Below are 21,729 nucleotides of genomic sequence, written 5' to 3' on the forward strand. Positions count from 1 at the left end.
AAAAAAAAAAAAAAAAAAATCTTAAAAAAAAAAAAAGATTTATTTATTTATTTGAGAGAGAGCAAGCAGGGTGTGGGGATCAGAGGGAGGGAGAGAATCTCAAGCAGACTCCTGCTAAGTGCAGAGCCCATCTTGGGGCTCGATCTCACAACCCTGCGATCATGACCTGAGCCTAAACCAAGAGTTGGACGCTCAACTGACTGAGCCATCCAGGTGCCCCAGAATGGGTTGCTTTTTAAAAACGAATCCGGCCGAAATAAGCATTCTCTCCTGTACAAGCATGAAATCTCTCCAAACCCCCCCCCCCGCCCAGTGATGAAAATCTGGTGTTTCTCTCTAGAATCAAACCCTGAATATTTCATATATTGCCTGCAACACCTTTCAGAAATTCATAATTGAGGCTGATATTCAAGATGACCTCATGAGTCTAGCAAATAGAGGATCAGACTATATGGGGCTAAACTAATTTCTAACTCTGGTTCTAGAGACTAAGCTCTGTCTTTGAGTCCCTGGAGGAATGGTCCGAGGGACTAATCATTTTAAAGCACTTTAATCACAGGCACTTTATTTCCTTCTGTGTTGTTAGACTGATATAAGCTTTCTTTTAAGGTGTCTGAAAGGAAGAAACAAAGTTTTAAAAATTGAACTGAGATTGCACAGTTATTCAAGTCTTAACGATAAATATCTTTCATTGTGTTGCTTTCATGCACTGAAACCTTCAGCAGCTCACATTACCCTTGTGCATTAAATCTAAATCCCTCAATGTGTGACTTTTAACTCCCTATATACTTTGGCCCCTTTTTACCAGTCCAGTTTCACTTATATCTGTTCCTTACCATGCAATCTCTAATCTAGTTAAATGGCTTTCCTACTAGTGTACAAATGTGTCACACATAATCTCCTCTGCAAACTTCCCTCCACCTTTTTAATGTTAATTAAAAATAATGTTATTATTTTTATTGACTGATTGATTAAAGATTTTATTTATTTATTTGACAGAGAGAGAGAGAGCGCACACAAGCCAGGGGGAGAGGGAGAGGGAGAAGAAGGCTTCCTGCTGAGCAGGGAGCCCGATGCAGAGCTCGATCCCAGGACCCTGGGATCATGACCTGAGCCGAAGGCAGATGCTTAATCAACTGAGCCACCCAGGCGCCTCTATTTTTAAAACATGTATTTTGAGATAATTTGATTTAAAGAAGAGTGGCATCAACAGTACAAACAACTTCTATATATTCTTCACCCAGATTGACCAGTTATTAACATCTTGCCTCACTTGCTTTATCACTTACTCCCTCTTTCTCTCGTCAAAAGTCTTTCTTGATAATGTTTCCCTCCTTGGTGATGTCCTTCCCTTTCCCTTCAACCCAGCCACGGCCTATTACCTTTTTTTTTTTTTCTTTTACTACCCCAAATGAAGTCCCAGTTGATAGCAGTAGATGGGGGTTGATTTTACTGGGGCATTTCTCTTTTTTTTAAGTTTTAATTTTATTTATTTTTAATAACGAGTAATATATTCACATTGTTCAAATTTCAAAAGGCACAAAAAGGTAGATAGTGAAAAGTTTCCTTCTTTGACCACCTAGTTTTTTTTCTCTGTAGTCAATCCATGTTACCAGTTTCTTCTGTAACCTTCCAGACATATTGTAAATTTATATAAGCATATACACGTAATATTTATTTCTTCCCACCCCTTATTTTTTAAAAACACAAATGGTAGCATACTCTGAAACTGTTCACAGTTTCACTTGCTTTTTTTCACTTAACAGTATGTTTTGGAGAGTAGTTTGTATTAGTACATAAAAGCCTCCATCTTTCTGGGCACCTGGCTGGCTCAGTCGGTAGAGAATGCAGCTCTTGATCTCGGGGTCGTGAGTTCAAGCCCCACATTGGGTATAGAGATTATCAATAAGTAAACTAAAAAATAGATACATAAAAGCCTTCCTCTTTCTCTTTAATGACTCTATAATATTTCGTTATAGGGCTTTTTCATAATTCATGTGTCAGTCCCTTACTGATGGTCCTTTAGGTTGTTTCCAGTCTTGATATTCTAAAAAGTGCTACCATTAATAACCTTTGAGATTTCCTTATGAACTTCTGGAACTTTCTGGAAGTAAATGTGACTCACGTTGTTGTTTCAGGGGTCAAGTCCTTCCTGCGCATACACTTCTGAATACAGTAGATGTTGAACTTATCTATGGGGGAGTCAAATATGTACTTAAGGTATGCTGAACCCCACTGAAGACTACACCTTACTTTTTGTCTTTCTTTGTTAGCTTGCTTTCTTTAGGTCCAGAGATGGGAGAAATGTTTGGTTTACTGCAGGGCAGGGTATTAGTGAAATTATAGTCATTATTTATGTCCGTAGCCTGAAGCAGTTTTTGATGTTTCTATGAAAATGTTTTAGTGTTCTTTAATATGACATAGGCAGCCAAGAGATAAAGGAGTCAGAGAACAACCAGGCTAGGGAAAAGCATCGAAGGTTGCCCTATGAGCTTGCAGCAGTACTTAGCCCAGCCCACAGACACTGATGCTAAGAGCACCTTCTTCTCCGAGAGAGCTTTCTTTCCTATATTTTGGAAGTAATTATTTCTGGGGCCCCACCTGGTAAGGGACACACTGACTTGTCCCTTCTGGTTCTCACTCCCTGCAGGTGACTCGGCAGTCCCCCAACTCCTATGTGGTGATTATGAATGGTTCATGCGTAGAAGTAGATGTGCATCGGTTGAGCGACGGCGGGCTGCTCCTATCCTATGATGGCAGCAGTTACACCACCTACATGAAGGAGGAAGTGGATAGGTAAGGGTCTGTGTGAGGGCCACTTGCTGGTCATTGTGTCAGCTTCCCTCTCAGTAGTCAGCAGCTCTGCGGCTTTTTCAAGGTCTTTTTGGGTATTCTTTTTTAAATAAAAAGAATAATACATGTACTTAACAAAAATTTCAAAAGTACAAAAGTGTTTACAGTTAAAAACATTGTCTCTCTGCCACTCCAATGTGAGTAGACAATGAAAAATAAGTTCCTCTCTTTTTAAGCAACCACTGTTAACGGTTTATTTATTTTTGCAGGAATTTTATATGTATATACAATTTATATATATGTACATACTGTGTTTTTCTTGTGAATACATCCACAAATAAAAATAACCTTTAGATACTGTTCTGCACTTTATTTTTTTCCCTTAACAAAGATTATAGACTGTTCAACACCAATCATTCAGTGTTGTTGTGACAGTGAAATGAATTAACACGTGTAAAGTGCTTAGACCATTGCCTGGGACATAGTAAGGGTTCAAGAAATGTTAGCTGTTATATCATCATCATCTTCATGTTTGTTTGTTTTTTTTAAGTAGAGTTGTCTATTCTTTTTGATGGTCATATAGTGTTCCATTGTATGGATGTACTATAATTTATTTAATCTGACCCTTATTGAAGGAAGTTTTGGTTATTTGCATTGTCAACAAAGATGGAATGAGTGTTCTTTGTGTCTATGTGTATATAGATAAGGTTTCCAGTTCGGCGTGCACACACGTGTGTGCGTGGGTGTGTGTGTTGTGTTTTTGTTTTGTTTAAGATTGACATCATTCTTCCATTCTCTTTTACAACCTGAGGTGCTTTATTGGCTTACATACTCCTACTTATCTCCTAGATATCGCATCACAATCGGCAATAAGACCTGTGTGTTTGAGAAGGAAAATGACCCTTCGGTGTTGCGCTCACCTTCTGCTGGGAAGTTAATCCAGTACATTGTGGAGGATGGAGGCCATGTGTTTGCTGGCCAGTGCTATGCTGAGATTGAGGTCAGGGCATGGGAGGGAAGGTAGGAAAAGAGTCTGTTGGGATGGACTAGGACTGAAGAGTAACAAAAGAAATAGAAAGTAAAGAGCATTCGTTGGTTTTATTGGCTTATGAACACAATTTTAGAAACAAATAAGAAGCTCAGAGTTTTTCTTTGACAGATGAGTCTCTTCCTCCAAAGATAGATACTAGACAATGGCACTTATTGAATGTCAGGAATCCTGCTAAGTGCTGGTTATACAGAAAAAAATATGATAGGTGGAGTGGGGCCACAAAACAGACAAGTAATGAAATACGAATTCTGAGAGAGCTAAGCACAGAGTGCAGGGGACCACTTAACCCAGATTGGGGTGCAGCTGGTGGATGTAGTGGGTAGTAGGGGAAGACTTCCTGAAAGAGAGAGGACTTGGATCTTACTTTTGAAAGATAGGTAGTAATACACCAGGTGAAGAAGGGCAGGGTGAACGTGTAAAGGGAAGAATAGCGTGTACAAAGGCACAGAAGAGAAGATAGTATATTTAGGGAACTGCAAGTACATATTGTATTGCTTGAGAATGGACTGAGGTTAAATGGGAAGTGGCAAGCAAAGATGCTGAATAAGTAATCAGAGCTTGAGGTCATGTAGGACCTTATGAGACATACTAAGATGTTGAGACTGTCCTAGAGGCAGTGAGGAGTCCCTGAGGATTTTACACAGAAGAGTGATACGACAAGATTTGGGCTCTAGAATGATTGCATTTAGTGACCTCGTTGAAGATGTATAGTGGGTAGGGAATCCTGTTGGGAGGTTTTTCAAATACTCTAGGCCAGACATGATAAGGGCCTAAATCAAAGAGATGGCAAGAGAGGAAGATTTCTGAGAGAGCTTTAGAAGAGGTACTTGGCTGGGCTTGGTAATTGGCAGGTAAGGGAGAAAGAGGAGTAAAGAATGACCCTCAGGTTTTGGCGTGGGAATCTTAGGTTGACAGACCAAGCACCTAAAGCCATGGGTATGAGGAGGCTAAATTGTTAATCAGTTCTAAGTATAAAACGAGTAAAACACAAACTATGGCAAAATCAATTTAAACATTAGAAACAGGAAATGTCAGTAGCTGTCACTAATCCCTAAAGCTAGGTCCTGAGAGATTTTCTAATTGCTTTCCTTGTACTCTCTTGGAAGTTTCAGGTTTCTCATTTTTCTGGGTTGAATTAGAGATAATATGACTTAGATGTTGAGGGGAAAAACTAGCCTCTTTAAATCATTCATCTGTGTAAAGAGAGGGTAAACTCTAATTTTATTCATTTTTCATTATAGGTGATGAAGATGGTAATGACCTTAACAGCTGCAGAGTCTGGCTGTATCCATTATGTCAAACGGCCTGGAGCAGCTCTTGACCCTGGCTGTGTATTAGCCAAAATGCAGTTGGACAATCCCAGCAAGGTCCAACAGGTGAGTAGGAAGGTACTTTTAATTTTGCTCTCCAAGAGCTGGTAACACGGTAGGGGTAGTTTGGAGGGGGCAGATGATTTCAGTGTTTAGTTTCCTTAAGCTTTTCTTTTCTTAACCTTCCTTCCCTCTGATCTCATGCCTTGTATTTGTGCCTATAATGTTATGGAACTAGACTTTGCAAGAATTACTGTGATAGTAATATTCTATGATTTCCTCATGACGCTTCCTCCATTGACTTCTCTCCTTGTAGCTGGGTATGATGAAGGGATGTCTTGATTTTGAATGATGAATCTAAGTTGCAGTGGTGTGTGTGTAACCTGGATAGAAGGTAGTGGATGACTTGATCTCTCATTGGGGTTGACAGGCTGAGCTTCACACGGGTAGTCTGCCACGGATCCAGAGCACAGCACTCAGAGGCGAGAAGCTCCATCGAGTGTTCCACTATGTCCTGGATAATCTGGTCAACGTAATGAATGGATACTGCCTTCCAGATCCTTTTTTTAGCAGCAGGGTATGAATCACTTCTCTTGGGGAAAGGATGTACAAATAGGGTACCTGTTCTCCAAGATAGATTAAAAGTCACATGAGGATTTTTTTAGAGGGAGCGAAAGAAAGCTGTTGGGCCTGAAACCTTGATTTATGGGATTTGAAGTCTTTAAATCCTTGCTTCTTATCTGTGTTACTGATTTCACATTTAATTGGGATTTAAACCAGAGAACAATGGCAGTGTTAGGTGCCTATATTACAGTTTCACAGTAAATACTGTATGGTACTGAATTTAGAGATATCACTTTATTTTGGGGATTGTGTTAATTTTGTCTGGATCTTACTTTATTATTTTCTTCTCAGGTAAAAGACTGGGTAGAGCGGTTGATGAAGACCCTCAGAGATCCTTCCTTGCCTCTCCTAGAATTGCAAGATATCATGACCAGTGTCTCTGGCCGTGTTCCCCCCAATGTGGAGAAGTCTATTAAGAAGGAAATGGCTCAGTACGCTAGCAACATCACATCAGTCCTCTGTCAGTTTCCCAGCCAGCAGGTATTTATAGAGTGACATTTTCTCTACTAGCTACCAATTCTGGAGTTCATGTAGGATTCCTTCCTGTTTGGATCCTCTCTCTGGATCTTGTGCTTTTGCAGTCCTGAGTGTTGTTGTGCCCTTCACAAAAGTGTCTCAGGATATAAGCCCAATAACAAAAGTATACTATATGTGAAATGTAAAGTATTTGTGGTTATGAGGAAAACCTACTGGCCATGTAGTTCATAGAGGTTTATTCTTGGGCCTGTGCCCTAATTAGATGAATTTTGTGAATTTTTTTTTTTTTAAAGATTTTATTTATTTATTTGAGAGAGAGAATGAGAGAGAGAGAGCATGAGAGGGGGAGGGTCAGAGGGAGAAGCAGACTCCCTGCTGAGCAGGGAGCCCGATGTGGGACTCAATCCTGGGACTCCAGGATCATGACCTGAGCCGAAGGCAGTCGCTTAACCAACTGAGCCACCCAGGTGCCCCTGAATTTTGTGAATTTAAAGTAGGGAGATATTTGAAGTTTTATTAGCAACAACTTCCTTACTGTCCCAGCAGCATGCTTACCCTTTGCCTGTGAAGCTAATTTACATGTAGGGAGTTAAGCTAGGCAAGTAGGGACTAAAGTTTGGACCTTGACCATAAGCATATCCTGCCTGTCAAGGGCCTCTGGTGGGGTGGTATCTTTTGTGATACACTCATTAGTTCATATGGGAAAGGGTGAAAAGAAATAAAAGTTGCTTATTTCACACAAGCCTCTAACCTATGCCCAGTAACTTCCAGTTGCTCCCAACATGGGAAAGACGGAAATGATCATGTTATAATTGAGATTACTAGTTGTGATGCTACACAGGCTAATACTTTGGGTCCCTTTGTTGGGTTGGGTTCATTTTTTTTTCTCTTTCTTCTGCTTTAGATTGCCAACATCCTAGATAGCCATGCCGCTACATTGAACCGGAAATCTGAGCGGGAAGTCTTCTTCATGAACACTCAGAGCATTGTCCAGCTGGTTCAGAGGTAGTTACATGTAACTCCAGAAGAAAGATTCTTTTCTTCTAAGTAGTCACCAAGAGATTTACCTCAGGTTTGACTAGAGAAATTAGAAAGCACTTGTATCTTAGAAAATACCTTGTATCTTCTAAGTACCTTAGAATTGCGAGCTAAAATATTTCTGATTACTTCTTTCTAGTCTACATCTTTCTGTCGATTATTAAGGCACAGAAATTTCATTGCTTTCTTTTTCCTTGCAGTTTTTTTTTTAAAGATTTTATTTATTAGAGAGAGAGCGAGAGCAGGAACACAAGCAGGGGGAGTGGGGGAGGGAGAAGCAGGCTTCCCTCTGAGCAGGGAGCCCGATGCGGGGCTCGACCCCAGGACCCTGAGATCATGACCTGAGCCGAAGGCAGACACTTAACAACTGAGCCACCCAGGCACCCCTTTCCTTGCAATTTTGATGAAACTCCTAATTTTTCTTCTGGCACAGGGCCGAGTATGACAGTCATTCCTTAGCTTATGGAGGCAACTATTGGACAGAAGGAACATTGACAGAACATTTTCAACTTTGAGATGCTCAGAAATTTTTCAGATAGCTCTTAGCCATTTCAGGAGTGTAGTGATCATTGATTCTTAGCAGTGGGAACTGAACCAGAGTGCTGTTAGGTAGGGCTATCAAGTGGTTTTTGGGGTTTTGTCCTCCTTTTTTTCTCTCTCCTTTAATTAAAAAGAAAAATCTTGTCTATAGGCAGATTTCTTAGGCTTAGAATTTAAGTTGATCCGGTTAGTTGATTTTAGGTTGGCCTCTGTCCTGCCCTAGAATTCAGTGGGAAAGCAGTTCAGTAGAAAATCTAGAAAGTAAACCTGGGCTCTGGGCTTATAATTTAAATAGTCTGTTATTTAATAGTGTTAGCCTGTCGGGGTTTTCACTGGAGACTTTTTCTGCTTGCATAGGTACCGAAGTGGCATCCGAGGCCACATGAAGGCTGTGGTGATGGATCTGCTGCGGCAGTACCTGCGAGTGGAGACCCAGTTCCAGAATGGTAAGCGTCTTCCTGAGGACTCTGTTTCTGAGAAAGGTTCCCTGTAGGACTGTGCAGTCACTGAGCCAGTTCTTCCTGTCACTAACACCTGCCATGAACAAACTCTTCCCCCTGTTACCCCTTCCTTAAAAACTAAACCTCCATATCCCACTGGTGCCCAAGAAAGGACAACAAAACACAGCTTGATGAGATTGTGAATCCGGTGTGCTTCTGGGAAAGAGTTGAGATAATTTTTCTAGTAGAGATGAGTATTCCCTGTTGATGTCTTCTTGACCTTGTTTAGTGAGAGTTGGTTGAGTCATGACCAGGCTGAAATTGAAAAACTCTATCTGAAGAGCTTGCCTCTTGGCAGCTAATCCACAGATTGAGCCACAGTCATCTGAAAAAGGCTCAGATTTTCTAGTACTTTTGTGTATCATTTCAGTGGAATTTATCCCTGGCTTTCTCTGAAGAGCTTCATTAAATGATGTATGAAGTTTCTAAATGTGAAACACCTCTAGCTAAGATTTTAAAAGCTTCGTACTGCTGATATTGCTTCCTGCCACAAGGTGGCAGTGAAACATCATAGAGTTTGAAATACTACTAATTGTTTTCTTGTATGTTTTGCTTTCTTTTGCATCTTTTAAAGGGTGGCTGTGCCATTCATAATCAGCAAAAATACTCAAGTAAAAATTAGCAAACCAAATCCAACAATGTGTAAAATAATACATCACAACCAAATTGTCTTTATCTCACTAATGCAAGCTTGGTTAATATCAGAAAAACCAACTACTGTAATTTATCATCTGGTAGATTCAAAGAGGAAGAACCATGGTCATCTAAAGATATGGGGGAGAAATTTGACAAAATTTAATACTCATTCATGATAAATAAACTCTTGGCAAATGATGAATGAAATGGAACTTCTTTAAACATGTAAAGTTCCCGTATAAAAAACATCCTTAGATATTTCATGCATAATGGTAAAATTGAAAGCATTGTTGAGAGCATTCCCTTTAAGACAGGAATAAGACAAGGACACCTGCTCTCACAGCTTCTATTCAGCATCATACTGGATGTCTGAGCTGGTGCAGTAAGATAAAAAGAATTAAAAGGTATAAGAACTAGAAAAGAGTAAGGAAATAAATCTGCCACCATTAGATACGATGTCAACCTAGAAAACCTCAAAATATCCACATATTTATTATTAGAATTAAAGTCTAACAAGGCTGTTGAATGCAAAAGTCAATATACAAAATCTAATATACATTTGAATTTTTTATATCTTTATAGTACAACAGTTGTTTAGAAAAGCAGTTTAGAAAAATAGACCATTTAAAATAGCAACCCAAAATATGGAATACTAAGGAATAAATCTAACAAAAAATGTACAAGCCTCGGGACACCTAGGTGGCTCAGGCGTTGGGCGTCTGCCTTTGGCTCAGGTCATGATCCCAGGGTCCTGGGATCCAGCCCCACATCGGGCTCCCTCCCCGGCAGGAGCCTGCTTCTCCCTCTCCCTCTGCCTGCCGCTCCCTGTGCTTGTGCTCTCTCTTTCTCTGTCAAATAAATAAATAAAATCTTTAAAAAAAAAATGTACAAGCCTCTTTTGAAGAAAATTATAATGAGTAAACAATAATAAAGATCTAAATAAATGTCACAGTCTTAGATTGGAATATATACTTGCAAAGTATTGGTTCTCCCTGAATTCATCTATAGATTCATTGATGTTCCGGTAAAAATCCTAGTAGGGAATATCCATGGAATTTGTCAAGCCAGTTCTAAAATTTACATGAAAGAAAAGCCTGACAATAAACAGGATACTTCTTCTTTTTTTTTTTTTTTTAAAGATTTTATTTATTTATTTGCGAGAGAGAGAGCATGAGAGGGAGGAGGGTCAGAGGGAGAAGCAGACCCCCTGCTGAGCAGGGAGCCCAATGCGGGACTCGATCCCGGGACTCCAGGATCATGACCTGAGCCGAAGGCAGTCGCTTAACCGACTGAGCCACCCAGGTGCCCTAAACAGGATACTTCTAAAGAAATAGAAGGTGGAAGGATTTGTCCAGTCAAATATCAAGATTTAATATAAAGCCATATTAATGAAGAGATTGTGATATTAGTGTAGGGACAGATTAATAGACTAATGGAACATAATGGCCTAGAAACAGATCCACACATATATGAAAACTTACATTATAACACAACAGGCATGATCATGAGGAAAGGATAGACTTTTCAGTAAATCATACAACAATGGCTTATTTATTTGCAAAACCAAAAAAAAAAAAAGAAATTGGATCCCTATCTTAAACCATATGCACAGAAATCAATTCCAGATAAATTAAAGACTTAGACATGTTCTGTAGAGGCAAAACTACTAATTTTTTAGGAGAATAGCCTTATGAACTCAAGGTAGGGAAGATTTTGTCATAGAAGACACATAAAGTGCAAACTATACAGGAAGAGGTTGATTAATTTGACTCCACTTAAGAGCTTCTGTTCATGTAAAAATCCCCAAAAGAGACTGAAAACATAAGCCACAAAGTAGGAGAACGTATTTACAAAACCTGCATCTAACAAAGGGTGTTAGTAAATAAGTAAAAGACAACCTCATAGAAAAATGGGCAGAAGATAATTCACAAAAGAGAGAATACAAATGATCCACAAATTTATGAAAAGATGTTCAAGCTCATTAGTAATTAGAGAAATGTGAGCATAAATGAGTTTGGCAAAAATTAAAAAGTTGGATCATCTTCCACTGCTTCTGTAAGTGACAGTGCAAATTTCCAAAGTGCAAACCACTTTGGAAAAGTTTGTCAGAACCTAATAGAGTTGAACATTTTAAGTACTCTTCAACGTAGCAATTTTACTCTTAGATAATAGACTCTAGAGAAAGTCTTACATATAAGGAGACATATACAGGCCTATTCGTGGTAGCATTGTTCGTAATAGCAAAAAAGGCAACAATTAGAACATACACAAGTAGGATAGATAATTGAATTCTAGTATATTCCTACAATGGATTTCTATACAGCAGTGAAAGTAGATGAACCAAGTTACACATCTGAACAAAAGGATGAATTTCAAAAACATAACATTGAGAGATAAATGAAATAAATGTAAAGAAAAGCCAAAGAATGAGTAACATAAAATTCAGCTTAGCAGTTGTTTCTGAGGGAAGCACATAGGATCCTTCAAAGATAATTAAAAATGTTCTAAGATAGATGGTAGTTACCTGGGTGTTTATTCTTCTGTATGTATATTTCACAATAAAAAGTTTTTAAAAAGGGAACAGTTGGTATCATTGCTATCTTTCTGCTTAGGGTTTCTGCTCTCTCTTCCCTGGGTAAATAGTCTTTTTATTTCTCCTGGTGCTAGTGATTCCCTTTACCAAGATATATTTCTGTTGTCTCTTCAAAGCTTTCTTGGTTGGGAAAAGTATGAATTTGTATAGGACAACCAGTTTTTAAATAGCCTCTATTTTGTTCTCAATGGGTCTTGTGTGAGATTGTCAGTTCTTAAATATTGTAGCCCACTGTTACTCAAATATATTTAGTTTCATTTTGAAAAAAATCGATCTCTAATATTTAAAACACAGCCGAGTTACCCTGATTGAATGTACTCAGTATTCTAGAAATCCATGGTAATACAGTCGAACTGTTCTGGTTTGTAACTTAACATGGATTCTGAACTGAGGTGATAATCCTTTCGTATTTTCATGATTTCATAAAATTTTGACCTTGAGACTTTTCAAACACGAATTCTCCTTTACTTGGAAATTTAATTCTGAGGTAAGCTGTTTTCTGAAGAATTGAATATTATATCTCATGGCAGATATCACTACAATAAACGTGAAGCTTAGGCCTCTGTTGCAAAGCATAGCTTTCCGTGTCAGAACTAACCTGCCCCTGGTGGCCTTATAAAGGGCCAGTGAAAATATGCATAACTGTACTCTCCCTACAGACCTTTTGACGTAATGCAAAGTTCTCCTTGATCTCTGCCTTAGTTTGGATTTGGAAGCCTAGGCGTTGCTTAGCTGTTTCATGGATTTACAGGGCAAAATGTTGATTTCAGAGGTAGCAGCCATCCCTCTGTAGATATTGACAAGTTTGTATGGTTTTATTTTTGAGCTAAAACTGTTCCTTATAGTTAGGGTGAAACATTTTCAGTGAGTCAAACATGAAACCAGAATCTCAAGCCGGGGGCGGACTTTAAAGATCATCAAGTTTAATGGTATTGACATTTCTTTTTAAGCAGCAGAACCCTCTCTGCTAAGGAAATCATTCCAGGAAGCTAAATGAGAAAGTTTAGAGTGAGGGTGGGGGTTTGGAATTATCAACAACCACCCAGTCTCTAAGACATACTTTCCCTCCACCCTTTTTTTTTGGGGGGGGGGGATGAAAATGAGGCTCAGAGAGGTAAAGCGATTTTCCAAGAAGCACAAAGGAAATTGGTAACAGAGCTAGGCTTTGAGCCCAGGTCTTAGACCAGATTGCCTGACTCCTAGTCCAGTGTTTCTTTTACTAAACCTCACTGCCAATTCTGTACAAATTCATCCAAGCAAATTCTTAAGGTGTTTCCTCTCACTGCTTATCAGGTGAATCATATAAAAAAACAAATTGCATGTAACTGAACATTCATCCATGCATGAGGAACAGTTCTCTTTGCTGCTTGCAGGTCACTATGACAAATGTGTGTTCGCCCTTCGAGAAGAGAACAAGAGTGACATGAACACTGTACTGAACTATATCTTCTCTCACGCTCAAGTCACCAAGAAGAATCTTCTGGTCACAATGCTTATTGTGAGTACCATTTTTCAGAACCTATAAGGATGGTTGATGTGAAGAAAGCATTTCTCCTTCTGAGGTTCTGTGGTCAGAGGAAAAGCTCCTTGTCTTTTGTAATTTGGGGATGAGTGGTGCTTGGGTTGTAGGTGAACAGTTTCTTACCTCTCCCTCTGTCCTTGACCTGAAGGAACCTGCTCCAGTCAGGAGAGGCTTGTTCTGGCTATTGTGTATGCAGTCCTGCACAGGAACTCAGACAGATCTCTTGACTCTGCTTAAAGATGCCTTGTGCTTCCCCATCCCTGCTGTCACTCATGACAATAGCTTTAAAATGTTATCTAGCCGGTATACTTTGTCATGATAACTCTTGTTTGTTCCATGAATATAAGGGCTCTTATGTCCCAAAACTTAAGAACAAAAAACAGTGTTAGAATTTCAGTACTGCCCCTCCCACCAAAGAAATTTAAATTTATTCTGCATCTTCTTTGGGTCCCTTTCTCTTTTACCTACATGGAACTCTAAGCTCAGATTCTTGTACTGGTAGTGGATACATGCTTTTTTCCCCATAGCCTTGTAATATGAGAATTAGTAGAAAGTGGGAAATAGAGGTGAGACTAGTAAATGTGATTAGAATTAATGTACATTTGACCAATGGGTAGAAGTTTTGTGGACTTTGGACTTAAGGATTTTTAAAGATGATTTGTAAGTCCTTCACTCCTAGAGTTTTCCAGTTGAGTTAGTTATAGGAATCGGAGAACAATAAGACTATTCTTAGTGTCCCCACCCCATGAACAGCTGCATGGCTACTCTTTTTTGGGGACTGAAGTACCTCTTTACTCCTAGAATTTCCTCTCTTGTCCCTTTGTGGAATTAGCATTCTTGGTACCTTGATTCCATCATTACTTCTCGGAGGGGAAGAAAAAAACTATAAATCATTACTGCTGTTTTTTATTTCATAGTTCAGAATAAAGGGAAACTATCTAGTTCACATTTCTGGTTAACAATAACACCACAACTTTATATCTGCCTAGCTGGTTAACTCTCAAAGATATAACTTTTTTTTTTAGAATAGCCACTTTTAAAAACATGTAATTACAGGGAGAGTTCATTACCTTTGCTACCCTAGAATGGCTAGATGGTAGGGAAATCAGAAGATGCATTTGAAAGGAAAAAAATATGTATCAGCACTATGTAATATTTCAACTTCCCCAAGTGACAGGTTTTGGCAAAGAAGTGCTATTATCTATGGCAATTTGCTGATTTTTTTTTTTTCCTCAATCAAAAGAAGAAAGAGATCTCTGAGCAGTTAGTTTTTTTATTTTTGTTTTATTTCAATACAAGGATTGCTAATTCTCATTTGGATAAAATAGGACTTTCTGGCAGAAAAGAGTAATGAGGAGGGAGTGGAAGAATCTCTCAGTTCGGACCTAAAATGGGGTGTATTTGCCTTTTTAGGGAGCTAATGATGGTGAGTTTTCATTTTATTATGATTCCCTTTTTAAGGACTTAACAGTTTTCTGCACTAAAAATAGACCAAAGCCCAGAATCCTTGGAGCAGCCGAAGAGTAATGATCGTCCAAGACTGTCGCTGGGTTTCTTAAATTCTAATTTGTAAGATATAGGGGCTTGGCTCGCTCCTTTTGCGGAGTGATTGTAAGTAACGCTTGCCTTAAGAATCTCATTATTGGAACACGGAGCCATATTTCCTCTGAGAATTCTGGAGTAGCTTTGAGCCAGGGCTGTTCATTTCTCAAGTAATCACGCTGGTGTGATGGAGAGAGAAAATGGCAGCTGTTCGGAGCTCAGGCCTTCAATTTTCTTCAGAGTCCAGTCACTCAAGTGTGTAATTACACGGGGGGTGCTGCAGAGGCGCTGGGCCCTGTCAGAGAACTGGTTTGAGGCTTTGCTTTCTGCTTCTGCCAGTCAGGACAGGCAGAAGCCAGTGGGGCTCTGACTTGCTGCTGTTCTTTCTTCCCCACCTTGTCATCCTGCTTACTTCTTACCTGCATGGATGGTGCCCAAACTTTCTTTCCAACAGGCTGAGCTCTTTGGAGAAAAGCGCTGTTGTTAGTGTTTGGGTTTGGGTGACTAGGGTGGATGGGGAGGAGTGGGGGAGGGGGAGGAGGAAAAGGTTGAAGATGTGAACGAGAAAGATGGATTTGTCCTTTTCTTTATTTTGGCATTTCACATTTTTCTTAAAAAACAAAACAAACAAAAACAAAAACTCAACAACCCAAAACTCAGCCAACACAGTAGGATCTGTAGGCTTTTGTATCACTGAATTTCTTTTGAAATATCCGCTGCTTTCACCTTATCGTAGAGATTTGGAAATCAAGAAGTTAACTGATACGCTTGAGCTGAGGACCAGCTAGCCATGTCCTATGCAGCAGGAATGAGAGCTCAAGAGGTGCTCCTTTCTGATCTGATATTACTGAATACCAGATGTGGGTTTCCTCATTCCTTCTTTGGTAATGGTCACGTCTCACCCCCAATCACCCCACCCCACATCTGCATTAATGTTAATGGGTGGTAAAAGCTATTTTACTGGTTTGGCTCACTCTTTATGTAGGTCTCACTGTCTTTTACAGATATCACCTGGACATGGTAGCATTTGAATTCCCCAGCTTGTGTTCTCTGCCACTTCCCCTTTCTCTGCTTACCTTGGCTTCCTGATCGATGGTTATGTGCCCGGCATTTCAATCTTTGCTTTCTAGAAGTAGAATTGTTGATGGTGTGCTTTGCTGAGCTAGATGATGATTTCTGGGGCTTTTGAACCTAGAGGGAGGGATCAAGACAATCAGGCTTCTGTGAATCAGTGTTACAGAATGTGGGCTGCTCCAAGGAAGCCCTCATCCCCTCCAGGCATTAGCATAGCGCCTAGTAGTAACTTGCCTCAAGGACTCTTGAGCAAATTTGTTCTAATCTTTCACTATCTGGAAAGCAGAATACCAAGTAAAATGCTAAAGTCCTATCATTTTTCCTCCATTTGGAGGAACATGGTGCCTCGATTAAAACCAAAGTCTGGAAGATCAAATTTATTTTTTTGAAAGCTCTTTTTATTTCTTAAATTTAATTTCATAGGAGGGGCGCCTGGGTGGCTCAGTCGTTGGGCGTCTGTCTGCCTTCAGCTCAGGTCGTGATCCCGGGGTCCTGGGATCGAGCCCCGCGTCAGGCTCCCTGCTCGGCGGGAAGCCTGCTTCTCCCTCTCCCACTCCCCCTGCTTGTGTTCCCTCTCTCGCTGTGTCTCTCTCTGTCAAATAAATAAATAAATAAAATCTTTTAAAAAAATAAAATAATTTCATAGGAAAAAGCTTGGAACATTGTTTACATTTATTTAGAGATACGAGATTATTATTTTTTTTTCTTTTTGAGAGAGAGCTCGAGTGGGGAGGGGCAGAGGGAGAAGGAGAGAGAGAATCTTAATAGATGTGGGGCTCGATCTCACAACCCTGAGATGGAGACCTGAGCTGCAATCAAGAGTTGGACACTTAACCAACTGAGCTACCCAGGTCCCCTTATTTAAGAGATTGTTTAGCCAAATTAAGCAGTTTGGCACCAATACAAAGTATCAACATCCTTGTAGCTGTCTAGATAGCAAAGTACGTATCCAGTAGCCACCTTGATGCTGAGTAGTCCTCCCTCACCACTTATATGTTGTTTCTGGTATGGTCCACATGAACATGATATAAACCATGCTCCTTATGAGTAATGCTGTGCCTGTGAGCCTCTGATTTGGTTTAGATGGGGAGCCTTTCCTTCTTCCTCTTAACATGACTGCAAATAATTTTGTCCAACGTGTAAATAAAGAAGTCTTTCTCAGTGAACCCAAGTTTACTGAATAAGGGTGATATTAACAATGTCTTGTTAAACCTGTCCCATGACGTCCTTGGAATGTCAAAAAGTCCAGCTGTGACTGGAAGAAGCTACCAGTCCATTGCTGATTTTGGGATTAGTGCCTCACCCAGCTGAACAATAGTTAATGTCTTGAGAGCATTACACATTAGGCACATTCCATTTTGAATTGCCTTCAAATCTTAGGATGCTAAGATCATGTTGCATTATACTGGGCTCTTCTGGCAGTCAGCTGCATAACTTTGACTATGGTTTTGACACTTAAGCATGTTTGTTATATTTCTGCAAATCTGAAATATGCCCTGTTGTTAGCCACCATCCAGCTTAAGAATAAATATGAGAAATAAGTGTGTGATACACAACCTTAACCATTACTGAATAATTATGTTCACTTTGGCCTACAGATTTATGCAAGTAACCTGTAATCCCAGAATCAGCACGTAGGCTCATTAAAAGAACCTCTTTCTATTGAGGAAGCACATCTATGGACATAGTCACCATTTAACGTCATTGTTACAAAGTATTCACCAGAATTAGATGGTGATGTTGGGCTTCCCATAAGAAGCCTGTCTGTAGGCTAGAGGGCCATAAACTTCCTTCTGGATGTTTGTATCTTCGGATGGTTGGTTCTAAAAAATAGAATGGTCTTTAGTCCCTGGCGGTTTCTTGTAGGACCTGAACATTGTCCAGGTCAAGGACAAGAAAAGGTTGAGAAGGTTACTATATATGTGATTTTCTATTGCCAGTCTTTTTCTAAGTACTCATGATGACAATGGAGAAAATAATATTTGAATGAAAAATCCAAGTCCGGATAAACTAATAGAGATAGTGGTTTATTGGTACTGTATTTGATGCTTCACATCCCAGAAAGGTCCGGGAAGACTTTTGGTTGGTGATTGTGAATGAATAATTACTTCCCGATTATTTTTTTTAAATCCTCCATAGTTCACTTTTCTTTCAGATACTGTTTCTTTTTCCCTACCCGTCTTCTCCTTCCTTTTCTCTTATAGTGGAAAGATGAAACAAAAGTTGTTTTTTAAAAAAGTGGTTTTGTATGTTAAGTTAGAACATGACCTATAGTTAGGCAAGAGGATAGCTCCATTTTTATGTGTGTATTTTAGTTTAATCTCAAAAGGTAAACCTGGATTTCCTTTCAAGGGAAAACATTCCATATCAAAGCTGTTGTGTCTGATACAAGTAGGTAGCTAATGTTCTTACTCTGTCATGTCGGCTTTTGTTGCTAGATGTTGAGACTTGAGTCTGGCTGTTTGCAGAGAAGCTGAGTTTTATTACTTAGGACACCTGTTAGGTTTTTAGATCTTTCAGTGAGTCTTTCTGATGAATGGAGTAAGAACCTCAGAAAGGAATATTTATCTCTATTAGGAACATTGGGAAAAGAGGGATTTGGTAGGAAAAACTTGTCTTGGTTTCCCTATCCACTGTTAACCTGTCTGTTCTTCTGTCTTCCTGTGGTCTTGTCCCTGGTGATTTTACATACTCCTTTGAAATTCTCTTTAGCTCCATAGTTCTCAACAAAAGATGCAGCCTAGTTGCATTTTCTCCCTCCTTTTTTCTTTTATGCCCTAGGGTAGGTGGAGAGGCCCTCTGGTCTATGACTCCATGCTCAGTCGAACCCTGGATTTATAGTCACCTTTTAGCCGCTTCTCCCCTCCCCTCTCAGATCAGTGAATTCCCTGAACTAAACAGGTGAATCTTCCCACTCAGATCAGTGAATTCCCTGTGTTCAACAGGTAAAAACAATACGTGCACTTCCTTAATTATAAATCCTATCATGTGTTTTACGACTCTGGACATTTGGAGTAGACTTCTGGTTGGTGGGTTGGAGAACCAGAAAGTATTTCCTGTTTCAAAATGTTTGAGAAGGGACATCTTGGTGGCCCGGTTGGTTGAACATTCAACTCTTGGTTTTGGCTCAGGTCATGATCTTGGGGCCGTGAAATCTAGTCCCACGTTGGACTCCGCGCTCAGCGTGGAGTCTGCTTGAGATTTCTTTTCTGTTTCTCTCTCAAATAAATAAATATATAAAATATTTTTAAAAAGAAAAAAAAAAAAAATGAAACCTTCTTCCCAGCATGGTGCTGCTGAGTACTCCAAAACTGTTTACCCTGTGATGTGGAAGGTAGTAGGGGTTGTGGAAAAGGTGTTTTGGGAAATGCATATCTGCCCTAAAAGCCGAAAGCCTCAAACTTTTGTTTATACTGTTGTGATAAAGGGACTATAAAGAGTATGCCTGAGATGAGGAAGGTAAGTATGACATGGAGATTCTTCAGGAAAAAGGCTGATAATCAAGGTAGGAAGAAAATCAAAAGACAGCAGCAGTAAGCCTTTGGGGATCTGGTTATCTTTCATGTCCTGTTGGTAGTAGAGGGAGAATAAAAATTCACTATAAAGGCAATTATTTCAAACTCCAAGTAGAGGAACTGTGCCTAAACGTGTATATTTTATGTGGTATGGTGTTAGGAACTTCTATAAATAGCTCTGTAAATTTCAGAAAAGGACAGACATTTATAAAAACCACATCTGCAGTTTTCTCAGTTTAGATGAAAATTACATGGATAATGGATGAATTTAGGGAATGAACTAATATTCCGCTGGAGAAGAAGCATTTTTCTCAAAATATGATAGAGATTTTTTCTTAGGACATTTTAACTTTTAGGAGAGGAAGGACCCAATTGAATAAACCCCCATGGACTATATAATAGGAGCTTGGTTTTTCCCTCTAATCCATCTAAGGATTCACCAGGTTTAGTTATCCTGGAATGATTCTTGGTACAGCAAGAGGATAAATGATTTCGGGTGTAGAATTGTCAGCATATGAGATGGTGTTTTTATTTAGTGTGTGTTTTTAAATGAATAATTTGTTCTTGTGCTTCTGTTTTGCACCCTCCTGGGATGCTGAACATTTGGTGTGTGGAATGAAAACCACCAGGAGTGGTTCCTTTTGCTTTATTCTGCCTTCTTTCCAAAAGTGGGAGAGGGAACAGGAAAGCCTTTAGTCCCCATATTATTTAAAATCTCTTACAACTCTGAGGCCTCATCTGTTTTTTACTCAGAATCCCCTGACCCCTTTTAATGGTCTCCGATGATTTCTTCTGTGTGTTGAAAGTACAGTCAATTTGTAAAGGAATTCACTAGGCATTTTGAATACGAATGACTGAGGGATTTGGGTTTCTCCTTTGCAGTGACTTCCTCTGGGATCTTCTTGACCACATTGTTTGGGATAAAAATAACAAGAACTTTGCATTTTCTTATGAATCCAGCTATGTTTACTTTGGTTTTGTCCCCTTTTCCTATTTCAGAGTTCTAACCACAGTTCTTTTTAATGTGGATGTGTATATGTTTTTCACACTAACAATTAGGACCAACTGTGCGGACGGGACCCTACTCTCACTGATGAGCTGCTGAATATCCTCACAGAGCTAACTCAACTTAGTAAGACCACCAATGCCAAAGTGGCACTTCGAGCACGCCAGGTAAAGACATGTGTTGATTATCTTGAGAGAGAAACGGTTTTCACAGATTGGGTGGTCTTAGAAACAGTGAGCTTTTACTTAGTCGCCTGACAAAGATTGTGCAATTTTCTACATTATGTCTTCTCTTTGCCCTCAGAACAAATGTTTTCATGTAGTATGTTTTTTAAAGAGAAAGGAAAACATTCACGTTGAGTCTCTTTAAAATAGAATTCTTTTTCCCCCTTATAAAATTCTGTTACCATTTCCTACCTTTCTAGGAGCCTTGCAATAGTAAACCAGGATCACGTGGAGGAAAGGAAGCTAAGGGACGGCAATAAACTCAACATTTTTCACTTCCCAAAGGGAGCTTAGAAGCACGTGAAAACTTTTTTAAGTGTGTAGGAAAAAATCAAGTGTGGAAAGCAGAAAGATAATGCAATGAATCTGAGGTGCTAGCAGTCAGAACAACCCTGGAGAACTCTGGTTAGTTTCACCCTGTAGTCTTCATTTCCATTCCAAAAGGTTTCGGCAGGGAAGCCAAGAAGTGGTGCTCCCTGTTTCAGTGCATGGGCATTGACAAGGAAGCAGCATTTGAAGCTGTTCAGTGACCTTCTGCTTTCTCCACAATTGTATCCATGTCACTGAGCTACTCAAAGTTACTGAACCTCTCAGTGACCTGCTGAGACTATTCAGGTCCCACCGTGTCCCTGTGTGTTTGTGACTCTGCTCCTCAAATGCATTGGTGTTACATCCCGACACCTTCTCCTTGATACCAAGTATCTGGGGCGGTCAGAGCAGCTTTTCCTAGTCCTTCTTTCTACTTCAGAGTTGCAAAAGCCTAGCTCTGTTGCCTCCACCTTCCCCACAGCTGCTCCCTGCCAGACCTGATTCCCAATTAACAGCTAGTCACGCAGTCCCCAGGACTAGCAGCTTTGCAATGGTAAATCATATGCACTGAGGGAACTTGATTGAAGCTGTTTTCTCTCCCTCCCCCGATCCCCGCATGGGAAATTGCCCACAACGCAAATCATGGTGAGAGTCAACCGAGATGCAGTATTTGGTGGCATTGGCTTTATGTTCCAGGACCTAGAAGTTGTTCCACTTGGTCTCTGTTTTATCTTTGATGCCTGCACTTACAGATTTATATTTATTGCTTTTGTATCAGAGCTGCCTAATAGGAGGCTAGAATAATCACTCCCTCAGGAACTTATGCCTCTTATTTTGCTCTCACTCTAGGTTCTTATTGCCTCCCATTTGCCATCATACGAGCTTCGCCATAACCAAGTAGAGTCCATCTTCCTTTCAGCAATTGACATGTACGGACATCAGTTTTGCATTGAGAACCTGCAGGTATACATGTGG

The 21,729-nt window shown here is 39.8% G+C and overlaps 1 protein-coding gene across 2 annotated transcripts in view; it reads left to right on the plus strand.

Moving 5' to 3' along the window:
• The window catches only part of ACACA (acetyl-CoA carboxylase alpha), a 239,733-nt gene that overhangs the window by 81,613 nt on the left and 136,391 nt on the right, over positions 1 to 21,729 (plus strand). For both annotated transcript variants that reach the window (XM_044921884.1, XM_044921885.1), the window contains 11 exons: positions 2,139 to 2,220; positions 2,651 to 2,796; positions 3,643 to 3,793; positions 5,086 to 5,220; positions 5,585 to 5,731; positions 6,070 to 6,258; positions 7,160 to 7,260; positions 8,191 to 8,279; positions 12,936 to 13,060; positions 20,275 to 20,388; positions 21,604 to 21,717. In XM_044921884.1, the coding sequence (XP_044777819.1) occupies positions 2,139 to 2,220; positions 2,651 to 2,796; positions 3,643 to 3,793; positions 5,086 to 5,220; positions 5,585 to 5,731; positions 6,070 to 6,258; positions 7,160 to 7,260; positions 8,191 to 8,279; positions 12,936 to 13,060; positions 20,275 to 20,388; positions 21,604 to 21,717 (1,393 nt within the window). The remainder of the gene's footprint in view (positions 1 to 2,138; positions 2,221 to 2,650; positions 2,797 to 3,642; positions 3,794 to 5,085; positions 5,221 to 5,584; positions 5,732 to 6,069; positions 6,259 to 7,159; positions 7,261 to 8,190; positions 8,280 to 12,935; positions 13,061 to 20,274; positions 20,389 to 21,603; positions 21,718 to 21,729) is intronic.

This window comes from Neomonachus schauinslandi, chromosome 15 (assembly GCF_002201575.2).
Source record: "Neomonachus schauinslandi chromosome 15, ASM220157v2, whole genome shotgun sequence".
Lineage (NCBI taxonomy): Eukaryota > Metazoa > Chordata > Mammalia > Carnivora > Phocidae > Neomonachus > Neomonachus schauinslandi.